Here is an 18,015-nt window from a genome sequence, read left to right on the forward strand (position 1 = left end):
ATTTTCTCAATTTACAGCAAAACTGTGTTAGATAAAGTTAAACTGTGAATACAAATATCTAATTTACTTAACAAAGATGCTGCAAAAAAATCCCCATTGAGAAGAGATGTTTAGAAAAGAGCAATTTTGGACCACAGGTGTCTTCTGTGAGGGTGACAGTGGGAAAAAGAGTTTTGGACAGACATTCAAATGGCATGTGACTTAAAAACAGCACTTCATAGTCTACCTTAAGGCCTGCCATTTTAATTACCATAGTGCAATATATTGTATTTTTTTTTTCAGAATAACAAGGAAATGAGTAGAAATGAATTCTTGCCATATGGCAACTCCCTACCATAAAGGGTTAAATACAATGTTTATATTTCCATACTCCAGTTCAGTTGGTGGCAGTAATGCAGCACGAGCTGGTTTACCATTAAACCTCACATGAAGAAGATGTGTCACATGACTGGAGTGTTTGTGCCCGTGATCAGCCTTGAGAGAGCCAGAGCATTGATGGATCAGCTGGAGTTCAACTCACACACTTCAGTCAGGTAATGCATTACACTTCCAGCAGCTCAGGGCTCGTGCAATGCACATTACTGCAGAAAGTCAAGGGAGGTGTGTCATGCATGCAGGAAATGTCATGCACTGTAAGTTTGTGAAGGCACAGAGTTATTCAATTTAATGCAATTTGATTGTGGATGCATTGTGTATCTTCTGCAATTGGGGATGCATACCAAAGTTTTACTGGTCCTCTAAATTGTTTTGTATATTTTAGAGACCAACATCTGCTGTGAAGTTAAACAAAGTGATTAAAAAAAACAAGTTTTGAATGTAATTCAATAATTATATTGTGCTTTTATGTGTCACAGGAACAAGAAGTTTATCTGCAGTCACAAATATAGAGAAAATAAGTTGTACAAATAGCTGAAGGTATGTCTGTCATTAAGTCGTATTCATCACACATGCTTTTTTTTCGCTCCATGATGCACGCTTTATTTGTTACAGTTTTCTCTTTTCCTGATTTTTTACTTTATTCCCAAGATATTTGCTTTATAGTGTAGGGGACATGAAATGTAATTTATTTTAAACTTTTCTTTGTTTGTTTTTGCTAATTCTTTATTATACATGGCATGATATGTGCTGTACATTATAAATCATATTAATTGAGAGACCTTTGGACTATTACTCATGAATAATATAACCTTAATTTTTTTTTTTTTAATGAACACAAATGGAAACTACCCATCCGCTGAATCATTTTCTTGATGCAGGCGCAGCAGCCAGTGTTCCTCATCCTTTAGCTTATGTGGATGGCAACATTCACTATCAGTTTCACACAACTTGAGTCTGGCAACTTTTCCATCACTGCCAATAACTTTAGACAAAAAAAGGTGAGTTTCCTTTTAGTGTCATCAAAGATAAATCCTTTATTAGAGTCAAGCTTTTTGAAAGAAAGATTGAACCAATGTCTTTGTCAAAGACTTTGAATCTCTCTGTTTGTCTGACAGTTTATTTCACATTTCGGTCAAGAACCTGTCTGCTCTTACCACAAAATCCCCTCTATATAAAATGAAAAAATATTTAAATAAATAAACAATAATAATGCTCTTATATGTAGGATTTATTTCTTTATGCATATCTATTTTATTTTGGGCGGTGAGATATAACTGGGAAAATTTTATTTATTTATTATTTTATTTGAGCTTTGTTTAGTTTTCTTTCGTTCATTCATTCTTTCTTTAGAAGTTTAGTTTTTGTTGGTTTTTTTTTATTTGAAAACTTACTAAATTGCAGACAAGTCTCAAGTTACAGAAATGTGAAATGTTTTTTAATTTAATTTAAATTTAATGTTTTTTTATTAATTTTTTTAACTGGTGAGAAGATCTTTTACATCCCCTTAAACCAAAATAAATTTGAAGAAATGTAAAACTGTCTATTAAATGTAAAGAGTGTTATTTCTGTGCCACAAAATGAACGACTATCGACTTTAAATATCGACTTTGTTGAGTAAATATTCGGCCAGTAACTTCATTAGGAATTGCAACATAATAAATACATGGCATTAATCAAATTATTAAAATAATAGTCTGACATACAGTATATGAATGAATAAAATCGAAGACATACATATATCTACTAATATAATAATGACCATTTCCAATCACGTTTCAGACACTCAAACATGCTTGTTTTCCATTGTTTTAGCAGATAATCCAATCGCAAGCTCATGCCATTGCTTGAGACAATATTATTATGTCCTCTGTCCATTCAGGCCACTCAGACAAAATAGGTTGCAATTCCATTTCGTGCCACTGGTGGTGCTGAATTTCCACACTTTACCTTATACTGTGGTTCTTTAGCTTAACACAGTACAGTCTTCTGTGCACTTACATACTGAAGTCACTTCCTCTGTATAAAGTGTTTTTAATATGAAGAGACAGATGAATAGACCTGTAGTGTAAATAAAAAACATCTTCAGTTCAAAAACACTTTTTGTTGTTTTGCATTAGCACTGATAAAGCATTTCACTTCCTTCATGGTGTCTTGTCAGACGCTTTACCCCGTGTTGTGTGTTCTTCCCTCTGTGGTGTGACAGACGCGACGCTGCGGAGTCCTGACTTAATTAAAGCTTACCTGAGGGAAGGTGCACGCGGAGAACAGTTGTGTCACTAAGCTAAAGTTGGGCCTCGTCACAGACGGCAGCTGTTTGTAGCACTGCAATTTATAACCTAATGAACACAGCCGAGGCCGCGACTCCCCTGAGATCAGACGCGAAGGGCAAAGAGACCTTACACAGATATCTGCCAATCCTCAATACTAGCTTTAACTTTACAAAGCTGGGACTAAGGCCTTTGGTCGCTCCATTCACCCCTAACCAAATAAGGAGGACGAGGAAAAAAAGACAGTTCTCCACCCTCATTTTTTCCCGGAGTCTGCTCCAGTGTTGGCTCCAGTCCCAGAGCTCGCGCCAGTGTCTGCTCTAGCCCCAGAGCTCGCGCCAGTGTCGGCTCCAGCCCCAGAGCTCGCTCCAGTGTCGGCTCCAGCCCCAGAGCTCGCTCCAGTGTCGGCTCCAGCCCCAGACCTCGCTCCAGTGTCTGCTCCAGCCCCAGAGCTTGCGCCAGTGTCTGCTCCAGCCCCAGCCCCAGAGCTCGCTCCGGTGTCGGCTCCAGCCCCAGAGCTCGCTCCTCGAAAGCGCCCTCCAAAGCACCCTCCAGAGCCCGCTCCTTGAAAGCGTCCTCAAGCGTCCTACTTTTATTAATCAATCCCAAACAAAAATGAATCTTGAATTGAATTATGAAAAAAATGAATTATTATTATTATTATTATTATTTCATAGCAGTACATTTTAAATCATAGCTTTAGAGATAGATTTGTAATCTTTAATAAAATTAACTTTACTAAAAGGCAGCTAAATTTTATTTAGTATTTGTTCTTTATTTGTTTTTATGTATTTTTTGTAATATTTTTTATTTATTTATTATTTTATGTTATCTTTGTTTAGTTTTCTTTAGTTCATTTGTTTGTTTGTTTGTTCTTTCTTTTTTTGGTTTAGTTTTTGTTTTTTGTTTTTTTTGGACTTGAATATATTATGTTTTGTAAAAATAAGATTGCAAGCCTTGTAAAATACCTACATTGAGATATTGAAGCTAAGACATATATCAAATAATGATTTATATTTTATTCCATTTTATTTTGTTTAGCATTTGTTCTTTATTTGTGATTTAATGTTTTTTTTAGTAGTTTATTTTTAAGTTTTGAAGGTTGCAGATCACTGAGATATTGAAGTGAAGAAATATATGAAATATTGCATATTATTTCATTTTTTTCCCATTATTACTGTAGGAAAATGGACAGTCTGCTGCGCACTCCTAGAGACGAGAGGAGAAGAGCACAACATAATGAAGGTCAGTGAATTATCATAATCTAGTCTTTGTAAATGAAAGCAAAGCATCAGGACCTGGATAACTAATTCTGTGTCCACTCCAAAGATATTGATACTGAAGAACGAATCTCAGCAGGCATTGATGTAAATCCTCCTGTAGAGGCCAGTAGAGCGTTGATGGACTGAACATGTATTGCAATTTAGACAATATGGCCTAGATTTTGCCTCTGATCGTTCTTGTTGTTGATGTGCAGTTGAAAGGCGACGGCGAGACAAAATCAACAACTGGATTGTGGCGCTCTCAAAAATCATCCCAGACTGCAGCATAGACGGCACCAAGATTGGAGGGGTGAGCTGCATGATGCTTTTGTCACTCAAATGAAGATCTGACCTTAGAATTGACCTGTTCTTTTACAATAGATGCTTTGAAACTGCATCTCTCTCTTAAATGCATTGCATTTCTTGTTCCTCCAGAGTAAAGGTGGGATCTTGTCAAAGGCGTGTGATTACATTGGCGAGCTGAAGCAACATAACCAGTGGCTGCAGGAGAGTTTGAGAGGAGTGGAGAGAGTGCAGATGGACAATGAGCTGCTCAGACAGCAGGTATGAAGCTCTTAAAGGGGTCATATGATGCGATTTCAATTTTTCCTTTCTCTTTGGAGTGTTACAAGCTCTTGGTGCATAAAGAAGATCTTTAAAGTTGCAAAGACTAAAGTCTCAAATTCAAAGAGATATTCTTTATAAAAGTTAAGAGTCAACCACGCCTACCTAAAACGGCTCATTCTAACACGCCCCCACATATTTACATCACTATGTGGGAAGATTTGCATAAAGCCGCCCAAATGTTCACTCAAAGAAAGAAGGCGTAACTTTTATTCTCGCTGTAGTATTGTTGCCGCCGCCGCCATGTCGTGAAGGCGCTGTGTGTTTTGTTGTGAAAGTGAAACTACTTTGTTTGGCCTTCCAAAAGAGGACGATATCCGCTTCGTCATGCCTAGAGCTGATCCGTACTGGTCGCTAATGAAATACATCTACTTCGCGCGGTGAATTGCCAGATCAGCTTTCACTGTGGATGAAGTGGAGTCCAGCCCGGGGTCGTCACATGTGGGGCAGTGGTCAGGATGGAAGGGTCCAGGTAAGGGGCGGAGTCCGGCGGCCGCACACGCTCCCCTCTCCAGTTCGGGACGGGAGGGGCGGCAGCTTCTTCCAGCGGCTGCATCATTCTCGCCTTGGCCCATGGTGCTTGAAGTGACTAGACGGCCCGGCCTCCTGGCCCGACGGCCGTGTAATGAGTGCGGTTCTCGTCCGGACCGCGGGTCTGGTAGCTCATGACTCTGGCGGCACGGGAGTCCCTCTATGCACACTTCCTGGACCCACGAGGACACCAGCGTGCATGCGCGGGGAAGAGACCGGTCTCCCGAGGAGAGGCGCGCTCGACATTTAAACAGCGGCGGTGATGAGGCTCTATTCGGTTCAGATGTGCCCCATCACACGGCGCCAGCCCTAGCTATTTCAGCGCCCCTCCTCTCTCACGCACCCACTCCCGTCGGGAGCCTGGCGAAGGGCGGCGATTAATGGACAGGGTGATGCTGATAATTAGGGGGAGGCAGCCGACTTGTCACATCCCCCCCCCTCCCCCAAGCGACATCCCCATCATCAGGTTGCCGCCCACACGGGAGTGCTACCATCCTCAACCAGGCTCCAAGCGGTCGGAGTGGGCGGGGCGGGGATTCCTTTCCGCGCAGTTCTCCCTCTCGCACCGCGCCGGAACAGGGACAGAGAAACCGGACGAGAGCTGCCAGCTCTAGCTATTTCAGCGCCCCTCCTCTCTCACGCACCCACTCCTGTCGGGAGCCTGGCAAAGGGCGGCAATTAAGGGACGGGGTGATGCTGATAATTAGGATAATTATAAAGTTTTTCATATTTAAAGAATTTGCCACTGACGATTCAAACGCGAGTTTTGAGCAGTGTAGAGTAGCGTTTGTAGTTTGTCATTTCTCTGATCACAAATGCAGTCATGGTTTTATGTTTGCGCGGCGCAATGCAACGCAACGCAACGCGTAAAAAGACAGAATAAGTCATTATAATCCATAATTATGTCTCCACTGGATGCAACAAATGCCTCGTTTATAATGGTTTTGAATGTTTTTGTCTTGTCGCTCTGGCCGGGACATGGCATCACAATATGGTGAGGGGCGTAACATTTCTGTCACACGCTTGAGGTATTCGGCCAATCACAACGCACTGGATAGCTGGCCAATCAGAGCACACCTCGCTTTTCAGACCGATGAGCTTTGTAAAAATCGACACGTTTCAGAAAGGCGGGGCATAGAGGAGAAACGTAATGGCCTACATTTCAGAAAAAAATAACATTTCGGAGAGGCTTTTATTAACAAAATAATATAACAGTGTCCAGGAAAAAGGGGAATCAAGTGTCCAAAATAAAACAGGGGATCTGGTGTCCTTGTCGTGATGCGGGGTTAGTGAAGGCGGGGCAGTGGTCAGGATGGAAGGGTCCAGGTAAGGGGCGGAGTCCGGCGGCCGCACACGCTCCCCTCTCCAGTTCGGGACGGGAGGGGCGGCAGCTTCTTCCAGCGGCTGCATCATTCTCGCCTTGGCCCATGGTGCTTGAAGTGACTAGACGGCCCGGCCTCCTGGCCCGACGGCCGTGTAATGAGTGCGGTTCTCGTCCGGACCGCGGGTCTGGTAGCTCATGACTCTGGCGGCACGGGAGTCCCTCTATGCACCCTTCCTGGACCCACGAGGACACCAGCGTGCATGCGCGGGGAAGAGACCGGTCTCCCGAGGAGAGGCGCGCTCGACATTTAAACAGCGGCGGTGATGAGGCTCTATTCGGTTCAGATGTGCCCCATCACACGGCGCCAGCCCTAGCTATTTCAGCGCCCCTCCTCTCTCACGCACCCACTCCCGTCGGGAGCCTGGCGAAGGGCGGCGATTAATGGACAGGGTGATGCTGATAATTAGGGGGAGGCAGCCGACTTGTCACATCCCCCCCCCTCCCCCAAGCGACATCCCCATCATCAGGTTGCCGCCCACACGGGAGTGCTACCATCCTCAACCAGGCTCCAAGCGGTCGGAGTGGGCGGGGCGGGGATTCCTTTCCGCGCAGTTCTCCCTCTCGCACCGCGCCGGAACAGGGACAGAGAAACCGGACGAGAGCTGCCAGCTCTAGCTATTTCAGCGCCCCTCCTCTCTCACGCACCCACTCCTGTCGGGAGCCTGGCAAAGGGCGGCAATTAAGGGACGGGGTGATGCTGATAATTAGGATAATTATAAAGTTTTTCATATTTAAAGAATTTGCCACTGACGATTCAAACGCGAGTTTTGAGCAGTGTAGAGTAGCGTTTGTAGTTTGTCATTTCTCTGATCACAAATGCAGTCATGGTTTTATGTTTGCGCGGCGCAATGCAACGCAACGCAACGCGTAAAAAGACAGAATAAGTCATTATAATCCATAATTATGTCTCCACTGGATGCAACAAATGCCTCGTTTATAATGGTTTTGAATGTTTTTGTCTTGTCGCTCTGGCCGGGACATGGCATCACAATATGGTGAGGGGCGTAACATTTCTGTCACACGCTTGAGGTATTCGGCCAATCACAACGCACTGGATAGCTGGCCAATCAGAGCACACCTCGCTTTTCAGACCGATGAGCTTTGTAAAAATCGACACGTTTCAGAAAGGCGGGGCATAGAGGAGAAATAATAATGTACAGTATGTGGAAAATAATGTGTTTTTTTAACCTTAAACCACATAAACACATTTCATTACACCAAATACACAAAATAATGTTCTTTTTAGCAACGTCATATGACCCCTTTAACATCACATTTAGCAAGCTTAGTTGCAATTTGTCACTAACCTTGTCATGTAATCCCCTATTCTTTGCATTGACATTCATTATTTTACACTGAATCAACATTTTCTTAAATATCTCTTTCCTAGGGACTATGTTCCTCAAGTCCGCTTAATTTTTTTTTCACCAAATACAGCCACAATTAGTTTTTTCCATTTGATGATCCTAAGAATTCAACAGGCTGTTTATGCTACTGTGCCGTTAAGACTACATGCAAATGAGCTTCTGTGATGGGTTAACCTCTTCACATGTGAAGTTATATTGTTGTTCATCAGTGGGCTGAAATGTGGGCGGGCATATGTTAATGAGCTCATGGTTGACATTATAATGTTAGGTTACGCCTACTTAATAAAAACATTTTTTTTAAAAAGCAAGCGAAATACTATCCGTTCTCCTTGAAATCTAATCCGAACATTTTACTTTCTATATAGAGATTTTAGATAATATTTCAACATTTTATGAAGGATCTTCAAACCATTTTCAGACCAAGGAACGCATGATGGATAGAGAGATGGAACAGGAACCCCTGGTTACATATATGTCTGGCCTAAATAAGCATGCATATACATGTTTTGACATCAAAGAGCCATTAAAATAAGCATTATTGATGTGCATTACATTTTATTTAATGCATTTCAATGGAATTCCCAAACATTTTACTAACTTTTCAACTTGATCTTAGGTTAAAGTTATTTTATTTTTGCTCAATACATAATTGCATTTGAGATCATATGAACAACACCCACTCTCCAAATAGACATACTCATTCATTTAGTACTATTTCACACACAATTTCATTCACAGACTCAAATCTCTCCTTTACTAGAAACCCAGGATCTTCACATATTAGCCTGACCTACAGCACCAAAAGAGGGTGACAAAGAGTGCAAAAAAATCCCCCAAAAGGATGTAATGTCTCCAGTGATTTAATTAAATTTAATGTAATTTATAATATTTTATTAATAATATTTGAATTTATTTTTTATACTATTTTTTTATTTTATAATTTATGTATTATATCATTTAAATATGATATTCATGTCTATTATGGCCTATATACATTTTCGCAATTTAAATATTTCTGTATTTATTCATTTTCGTGCGTTTCTTGCTGCCTGTATGATAATAAGAGGGCGTGGCTACGCTTTCAACCAAATAGTGTCGCAGTTTCTCTCTGAAGAACGCGCATCATCAGCAGCAGCAGGAGGAAGAGGAGGAGGAGGAGGAGGAGGAAGAGGCGAGCATCCTTCATGATTCTGCATTAAAGCCGCACTCTATATAACAATCCCCGGGCCTTCACGGATCCAGCCGCAGCTCTGCGTGAACACCACACACTCAATCATGGATAATTCCGGGAAAGAGAAGGAAGCCATGCAGCTGATGGCAGAGGCGGACAAAAAAGTCAAATCATCAGGTTCATTTCTCGGAGGGATGTTCGGGTGAGACAGCAGCGATGCTGCTCACGATCTGACATTCAAAGACATCCAATGTCCTGTAGTCTTTTCACATTGCATATGTCTGTGTCGTGTAAATATCATATTATTTGTCTATTCTTTACCATACAACGTATACAAATGAGTATCCATCCATGCGTTTCTCAGTATCTCCAATGTCAAATATTTCCGTGATGCGACATGCACAATGCAATGCAACTGCTCTGTGCTTTATGCACAGGGGCTTATTATTGCACTATATTGATTTCGAAATGGCATTAAATCAGAAATGTTGATGTTTTCACAGGGGAAATCATAAGGTTGAGGATGCATGTGAAATGTATGCCAGAGCTGCCAACATGTTCAAGATGGCCAAAAACTGGAGTGGTATGCATAAGTCAATTCATGTTTATGAATACTTCATTTAATGCTTAATATTTAGTTATGCGGTTGGGCTGTTGCAACATATTCAGTTAAAAGCTTCATTCAAATGATCAAAGTGTCGCTGGCCGTCTTTGTGTTTTAACTGCATTACACTTGTATTGTCATCATTGTGCTTTGATTCGTATTGAATCTATTTTAAGCATTCACTCTGCCTCTGTGCCATTATTGGCATTGATCTAAAGACTGATGTGTTTTGCTGCTGTAGCTGCAGGCAGTGCTTTCTGCCAAGCTGCAAGACTTCACATGCAGATGCAGAACAAACTGGACTCGGCCACCAGCTTCGTCGATGCTGGAAATGCTTATAAGAAGGCAGATCCTCAAGGTGAGAGAGTTTCTTTAATCGCTGCAAAAAAAACGGGAGTGCTACCATCCTCAACCAGGCTCCAAGCGGTCGGAGTGGGCGGGGCGGGGATTCCTTTCCGCGCAGTTCTCCCTCTCGCACCGCGCCGGAACAGGGACAGAGAAACCGGACGAGAGCTGCCAGCTCTAGCTATTTCAGCGCCCCTCCTCTCTCACGCACCCACTCCTGTCGGGAGCCTGGCAAAGGGCGGCAATTAAGGGACGGGGTGATGCTGATAATTAGGATAATTATAAAGTTTTTCATATTTAAAGAATTTGCCACTGACGATTCAAACGCGAGTTTTGAGCAGTGTAGAGTAGCGTTTGTAGTTTGTCATTTCTCTGATCACAAATGCAGTCATGGTTTTATGTTTGCGCGGCGCAATGCAACGCAACGCAACGCGTAAAAAGACAGAATAAGTCATTATAATCCATAATTATGTCTCCACTGGATGCAACAAATGCCTCGTTTATAATGGTTTTGAATGTTTTTGTCTTGTCGCTCTGGCCGGGACATGGCATCACAATATGGTAAGGGGCGTACCATTTCTGTCACACGCTTGAGGTATTCGGCCAATCACAACGCACTGGATAGCTGGCCAATCAGAGCACACCTCGCTTTTCAGACCGATGAGCTTTGTAAAAATCGACACGTTTCAGAAAGGCGGGGCATAGAGGAGAAACAATAACGTACAGTATGTGGAAAATAATGTGTTTTTTTAACCTTAAACCACATAAACACATTTCATTACACCAAATACACAAAATAATGTTCTTTTTAGCAACGTCATATGACCCCTTTAACATCACATTTAGCAAGCTTAGTTGCAATTTGTCACTAACCTTGTCATGTAATCCCCTATTCTTTGCATTGACATTCATTATTTTACACTGAATCAACATTTTCTTAAATATCTCTTTCCTAGGGACTATGTTCCTCAAGTCCGCTTAATTTTTTTTTCACCAAATACAGCCACAATTACTTTTTTCCATTTGATGATCCTAAGAATTCAACAGGCTGTTTATGCTACTGTGCCGTTAAGACTACATGCAAATGAGCTTCTGTGATGGGTTAACCTCTTCACATGTGAAGTTATATTGTTGTTCATCAGTGGGCTGAAATGTGGGCGGGCATATGTTAATGAGCTCATGGTTGACATTATAATGTTAGGTTACGCCTACTTAATAAAAACATTTTTTTTAAAAAGCAAGCGAAATACTATCCGTTCTCCTTGAAATCTAATCCGAACATTTTACTTTCTATATAGAGATTTTAGATAATATTTCAACATTTTATGAAGGATCTTCAAACCATTTTCAGACCAAGGAACGCATGATGGATAGAGAGATGGAACAGGAACCCCTGGTTACATATATGTCTGGCCTAAATAAACATGCATATACATGTTTTGACATCAAAGAGCCATTAAAATAAGCATTATTGATGTGCATTACATTTTATTTAATGCATTTCAATGGAATGGGACAATTAAACATTTTACTAACTTTTCAACTTGATCTTAGGTTAAAGTTATTTTATTTTTGCTCAATACATAATTGCATTTGAGATCATATGAACAACACCCACTCTCCAAATAGACATACTCATTCATTTAGTACTATTTCACACACAATTTCATTCACAGACTCAAATCTCTCCTTTACTAGAAACCCAGGATCTTCACATATTAGCCTGACCTACAGCACCAAAAGAGGGTGACAAAGAGTGCAAAAAAATCCCCCAAAAGGATGTAATGTCTCCAGTGATTTAATTAAATTTAATGTCATTTATAATATTTTATTAATAATATTTGAATTTATTTTTTATACTATTTTTTTATTTTAAACTATTTAATTTTATTTTATTGTTTTTATTTATTTTTTTGTTTTTACTTTAGTTTTTATACTATTTTATACTCATTTATTTTTATTTTTAAATTATTATTTTATTTTATGCTACTTTTATTTAGTTTCACACTAATTTATTTGATCTTGTTTTATACTATTTTATTTTATTATTTTATTTATATTATTTAATTTAACTTTATTTGATTCCTTCCTGTAGATCAAGCAGTAGAGTATGTATTAGAAATGGCACAATGTTTATTTTATTTTATTTTATTTTATATTTGTAAAAATGTATAGCTTCAATGCAATGTACGTCGTGTTGGATAAAAGCATCTGGCAAATGCATAAATGTGCACATCTAAAACATTTGCCTCTACATTTTCAGAATTAATAATCATTTTCCGTGTTATTGCTTTCAGTTAGAGGAGCTCGAGAGCGAGAATGCCCTTCTGCAAGCACTGCTGGACCATCATGGCATTTACACGATCACAGACGCCTCGGCACAATGAGCCTCGGGCATTCTGGGAAAGAGATTCTGGCCAATCCAGATGAAAAAAGGCCCTCAGAGAATGACATCGACTGAAGTGGGCCGAATGACACACGCTGGCTTGTGCTCAAGAGTCTGTCTCAGTGACTGGATCATCTTCAGCGCTGGATGTCTGATATTGTCTGATATATGTCTGATATAGTCACACTTGCTGCAGATGAGGTCAAAGGTCAAGAAGATTCCATTAGAACCAAAACCAGGTGCCCATAATCCTAAAAGGGGCTATTTATTCTTCCTAACTAACTTCCAACTAAACAGTGGAATGTAGTTTAGACAGCTTTCATTATGTTTTTTTGTTTTGTTTGTTTTCTCCACTCTGTAATATACCCCAGAAATTTTCCTTTTGCTTTTCCTAATTTTCCAGCTTTGTTGCTTTCAATTTTGTCTTCATGCTTTACTTGAAGTATTAGAGTCTGATATATGTCTGATATAGTCACACTTGCTGCAGATGAGGTCAAAGGTCAAGAAGATTCCATTAGAACCCAAACCAGGAGCCCATAATCCTAAAAGGGGCTATTTATTCTTCCTAACTAACTTCCAACTAAACAGTGGAATGTAATTTAGACAGCTTTTGTTGTGTTTTTTTGTTTTGTTTGTTTTCTCCACTCTGTAATATACCCCAGAAATTTTCCTTTTGCTTTTCCTAATTTTCCAGTTTTGTTGCTTTCAATTTTGTCTTCATGCTTTACTTGAAGTATTAGTTGTTTGTTCAATGCTCTCCTTAATTTAAAATTCTCCCGGAGAAAATCTGCCGCTTTGTGGTGTTTCGGAAGGTCGTTACGGGATGAATGAAGCCGTGATGAAATGTCATTAGCGGTTCCAGTGAGATCTAGTGTTAAAATCGGAACAAAAGCACCTGCACGTACTGAAAACCCACTGAAAGAAAGCTCTGATGCAAGAAAATGAGCTCCGTCTGGGATTATTAGCTTCTTATCTCGGATCGCCTCCGGAAGACTGTTCGGAAAGCATCTCAGAAGCAAATGAGAAAATGTTCACAAAGCTGTCGAGGATGCTTTGGAGCTAAATGCTGGACATCTCAGGACTGAAGAAATGTTTGTGATTGTGTGTTAGAGGTTTATTCCGTTACCTTAACCTAATCGCCAGTTCCAAAAGCCCTGAAATTGTCTTGGTTCCTCAAAAGTTATGGTTTTGTTGTTAGTTTACTTGGTTGAAAGTGCCTGAACTTTTTGTGTCATATTTATATAAACAGCTTTAAGAGTTTTGTTCCAAACTGTTATTTGTCTTCATAATTCAAGTCATTATTCATTGATTAACCATTGCTCTCAAATCAAATATGGCGGCAAGAAACGTGAAAACCAATGAAGTTTCCATATTTGATTTCAAAAGCGACAGCAAAGATTTTCAGTGAATAAAGACTTTGTTCTGTTCCTCATATAAATCTGTTGAATGATTTCAGAAAACTTGGGATATAGGGAACAAGTTTGGACTATTTTTATTTTATTTTATATTCTTTTTTTATTATTATGTTTTAATTTAAGTATTTTTTATTTGATTATGTTTTAATTGTATTATTATTTATTTGATTTGATTTTATTATGTTTTAATTTCATTATTTTTAATTTTATTTTACTTTTTTATTTTATTATTTGTTCTATTCCTCACGTGAATCTGTTGAGTGATTTCAGAAAATAGTGCACAAGTTGTTTGTACTATTTCATTTCATTTTATTTTCGGGTCCAAAGCCCTAATTAACATGATGGACTGTCTTTGATTATAAGTAGGCATATTTGCAATCCACAAATGTTACAAATAGCCATTTTGTTCTTATTTTACTTGGCTGAACTTTTTTGTGCCATATTTATGTAACCATCTTTTACTGTTATTTTTCTCCACCATCCAAGTCATTATTCACTGATTAACCATTGCTTTCAAATCAAATATGGCACCAAGAGATATATGCTTTGATGTGATACATTTTAAAGGTTCCATATTTGAATTAAAAAGTGACAGCAAATATTTTCAGTGAAGAAAGACTTTGTTCTGTTCCATGCATAAATCTGTTGAATGACTTCATAAGATGCTGTTTGGACTATTTTTATGGTGTTCTTGTCATTTTTGGAGCTTGACAGACGTGGTCACTATGATTGAATGGAAAAGAGCTGCATGAAGATTCTTCAGTTCTCCGTTTGTGATCCATTTAAGAAAGTAAATGACATTAACTTTTATTTCTGGGTGAACTGTTCCTTTAAGACCTCACAGCCAAGGAAAACAATATACATGACTAAAAATAACTCTTAGCATACTGATGACTGTGCAGTTATTAATAGACTACAGCGTCTGTTGTTTTAAGTGAACCCCTTCATTTCTGCAAGATAAATATCACACCTTCTCTAAAGGACTGTTAGCAGATTGCTGCATTATGATAATTATTTTGTAATAAATGCTGCCCTTAACGGCAGTGATTACCCTAGTGGCCTTACAGCTGACCGAAAAATAAACAGTGAGAAATAACTGCAGGAATTTGAATATGACCGTAAACCCTTCTCTGAGAGGCAGAGCAACTTTACTCTGCATCATTTTTACAGTCTCTTCATAAACTTTGTTTCAAAGTAATGGTCTGTGAAGGTCTACTGGACACGGACATTAGGCATGTTTCATTGCAGCTAAGGTTATTTAAACACCTCCTTGGCTTTTTATATGCATTCTAATAATTTGAAGTTTCAGCATCCTAACAATTGGCACGAGAAAACATGATAATATTGTCTCCAGAGCTTAAACTAACCGACTGAGCTTTGAGGGAATTGTTGAATTATTTTGAACGCCATGAAGAGTAGCCAGTGTGGGCTTTTCAAATGAATAAAAATCATTATTTATATTCATCTCTATAATACGTTTTAGGGCTGTGCCCATATAGATAAAAAAAAGTAAAATATATACACTACCGGTCAAAAGTTTGGGATCAGAACGATTTTTTATGTTTTTTACAGGACTTTCTTCTTCTCATCAAGGCTGCATTTATTTTATCAAAAATACAGGAAAAATTTAATATTGTGAAATATTATTATGATGTAAAATAACGTTTTTCTATTTTGATATACATTAAACTGTAATTTATTCCTGTGATGTAAAGCTGAATTTTCTGCATCATTACTCCAGTCTTCAGTGTCACATGATCTTCAGAAATCATTCTAATATACTGATTTATTATCAGTGCTAGAAACCGTTGTGATGCTTCATATTTTTCTGGAACCTGTGATACTTTTTTCAGGATTCTTTGATGAATAAAAAGTTAAAAAGAAGAGCATTTATTTAAAATAGAAATCTTTTCTAACAATATACACAACACAGTTCGAAAGTTTGGGGTCAGTACATTTTTATTCATACTTTTTTTTGAAAGAAATTAAAACTTTTATTCAGTAAGGATGTGTTAAATTGATAAGAAGGGATAGCAAAGATTTATATTGTTAGAAAAGATTTATATTTTGAATAAATGCTGTTCTTTTTAACGGAAGATTTGCATAATCTTTTTATGCAAATTTTTGCACAAATGTTCACGCAAAGAAAGAAGGTGTAACTTTGATTCTCGCTGTAGTATTGTTGTTGCCGCCGCCGCCATGTCGTGAAGATGCTTTGTGTTTCGTTGTGAAAGCGAAACTACTTTGTTTGGTCTTCCAAAAGAGGACACCACTAGAAATCAGTGGTTAAGTTGTATTTACAACACTGTTCCAGAACACTTCAACCCAAATATTCAGATGTGTCCAAGCGCATTTTATGGAGGACTGTTTCCTGATCCTGGAAGATTAGGCTACAATGCCGGCTGTTCTGACTCTCAGACTGTAAGTAAATTTTTTTATATTTAAAGAATTTGCCACTGATGATTCAATCGAGAGTTTTGGGCAGTGTAGAGTAGCGTTTGTTGTTTGTCATTTCTCCGATCACAAATGCAGACATGGTTTTATGTTAACGCGGTGCGATGCAACGCAACGCGTAAAAAGACAGAATAAGTCATTATAATCCATAATTATGTCTCCACTGGATGCAACAAATGCCTCGTTTATAATGGGTTTTCATGTTTTTGTCTCGTTGCTCTGGCCGGGACAGGGCATCATCACAGTATGGTGAGGGGCGTAACATTTCCGTCACACGCTTGAGGTATTCGGCCAATCACAATGCACTGGATAGCTGGCCAATCAGAGCACACCTCGCTTTTCAGAATGATGAGCTTTGTAAAAATCGACGCGTTTCAGAAAGGCGGGGCATAGAGGAGAAACAATAATGTACATTATGTGGAAAATAATGTGTTTTTTGAACCTTAAACTGCATAAACACATTTCATTACACCAAATACACAAAATAATGTTCTTTTTAGCAGCATCATATGACCCCTTTAAAACTGAGGATTCTGAGTATGTATCTTGATATTTATGTGTTTTGTCTGATTTGACTTAAAAAATATTTATTTCAACCAAACAAACAAACATTGTAAATGATTTATTTCTATATCTTATTTTGATCAGTTTAAGTGATTTGTTTGGAACACAAGCGAATCACTGAATCAGTTTTGAACTGATTCATTAAACTCAAAAATGAACTTCGCCTAAGACCTCTTATTTTTGTGTATGTTTGCGTAATGACACACATAAACTGGAAAAATAAAAATGCAATCATTCACAATGTTGCTTAATTTTATATAACCAGTGAAATCATTGTGAATATTCCATCCTTATACTCTAAAGGTTTTTTCAGGTGAATCTACTGGATTGGCAAATCATTCATGTATGCCTTCCTGTGATTGATGTATTGTCTCCAATATTTTAAACGTAAGCTGGTCTAATACAAATGACCTGAGAGATAATAGTTTGGAAGAGGAATGCACAGCTCACTCAATCTCTCTCAATTCATAACTGCCTCTATTGTGCCTTTAAATGAGGTTTGAGTCACAGCTGGGACGATTTTATCAGATTGTTCGTGAAAACAGAGCGAATGCTTTGCTAATATCTTTTCTTGTTTCAGACATCATTTATTCTCGGCGTCTTCGGGGATTCTTCACTCATTATAATTCTCCTCATCATTCATCATTGTTCACACCTTGCTTAGGAAATGACCATCAACTGTCGGAGAACGGCATGTGACACCAGACAGCAGGTAATCTCAATCTTATCAGTATGAAAAACATAAAGCTGCTTTCATTGATCAAACGCCAGATGCTCAGAAACTATTATTAGCATATTAATTTTATTAATGCATGCCATGCCTTGGATATTCAAAAGAGTGCAACAGTTTGTTTTCTCCATGCCATATGCATTGCAAATTATGTAATAGTTTCTTTACAGTCTCAAACTTTGCAATAAATATTAAATTCATTGGATTTTATATGAATCGTTATATGAATTTAATTATAAAGTTAGAAGACAAAATTATAAAAAATTATGAGGAAAAAATGTTAAAAAAAAAACTTTTCTCATTTAAATCCAATGTTGCAATGTTGTGATTCATCTTGGAAGTTTCGATTTTTTTTTTTAGAAAATAAATACAAAATTACTAAAATAATCATAAGACAAAATTATTAAAAAAATAAAAATATATTTATTTAAAAATTGTTTAAAAATGTTTTTTTCATTCAAATACATTTTTTTTTAATTATAAAATCAAAATTATTTAAAAAAGAAATAGTAAAAATACTGCAGTTCTTCAAA

The 18,015-nt window shown here is 38.4% G+C and overlaps 1 protein-coding gene and 1 long non-coding RNA gene across 2 annotated transcripts; both read left to right on the forward strand.

Annotated features, from left to right (window-relative positions):
- Positions 1-453: 453 nt before the first annotated feature.
- On the forward strand, positions 454-1,374 carry LOC107552512 (uncharacterized). The gene is made up of 3 exons (XR_001604860.1): positions 454-533; positions 855-915; positions 1,257-1,374. It is a non-coding gene; the product is annotated as an uncharacterized lncRNA (long non-coding RNA).
- A 2,447-nt stretch (positions 1,375-3,821) lies between these two features.
- Positions 3,822-12,753, forward strand: LOC107552520 (upstream stimulatory factor 2-like). Its single transcript, XM_016234418.1, has 4 exons — positions 3,822-3,890; positions 4,123-4,217; positions 4,343-4,471; positions 12,231-12,753. The coding sequence occupies exons 1-4, from the start codon at positions 3,833-3,835 to the stop codon at positions 12,318-12,320; spliced, it is 372 nt and encodes a 123-aa protein (XP_016089904.1). The 5' UTR covers positions 3,822-3,832; the 3' UTR covers positions 12,321-12,753.
- Positions 12,754-18,015: the final 5,262 nt, after the last annotated feature.

Source organism: Sinocyclocheilus grahami, unplaced genomic scaffold, assembly GCF_001515645.1.
Source record: "Sinocyclocheilus grahami isolate Dianchi unplaced genomic scaffold, SAMN03320097.WGS_v1.1 scaffold452.1, whole genome shotgun sequence".
In the NCBI taxonomy this organism is placed as follows: Eukaryota; Metazoa; Chordata; class Actinopteri; order Cypriniformes; family Cyprinidae; genus Sinocyclocheilus; species Sinocyclocheilus grahami.

What these genes read in the sequence shown, in the direction of transcription:
- LOC107552520 (XM_016234418.1), top strand. Translation starts at nt 3,833, where the DNA reads ATGGACAGTCTGCTGCGCACTCCTAGAGACGAGAGGAGAAGAGCACAA. An exon ending in ACGGCACCAAGATTGGAGGG is followed by an intron (nt 4,218 to 4,342) that starts GTGAGCTGCATG and finishes TTGTTCCTCCAG; the next exon opens with AGTAAAGGTGGGATCTTGTC. An exon ending in ATGAGCTGCTCAGACAGCAG is followed by an intron (nt 4,472 to 12,230) that starts GTATGAAGCTCT and finishes TATTGCTTTCAG; the next exon opens with TTAGAGGAGCTCGAGAGCGA.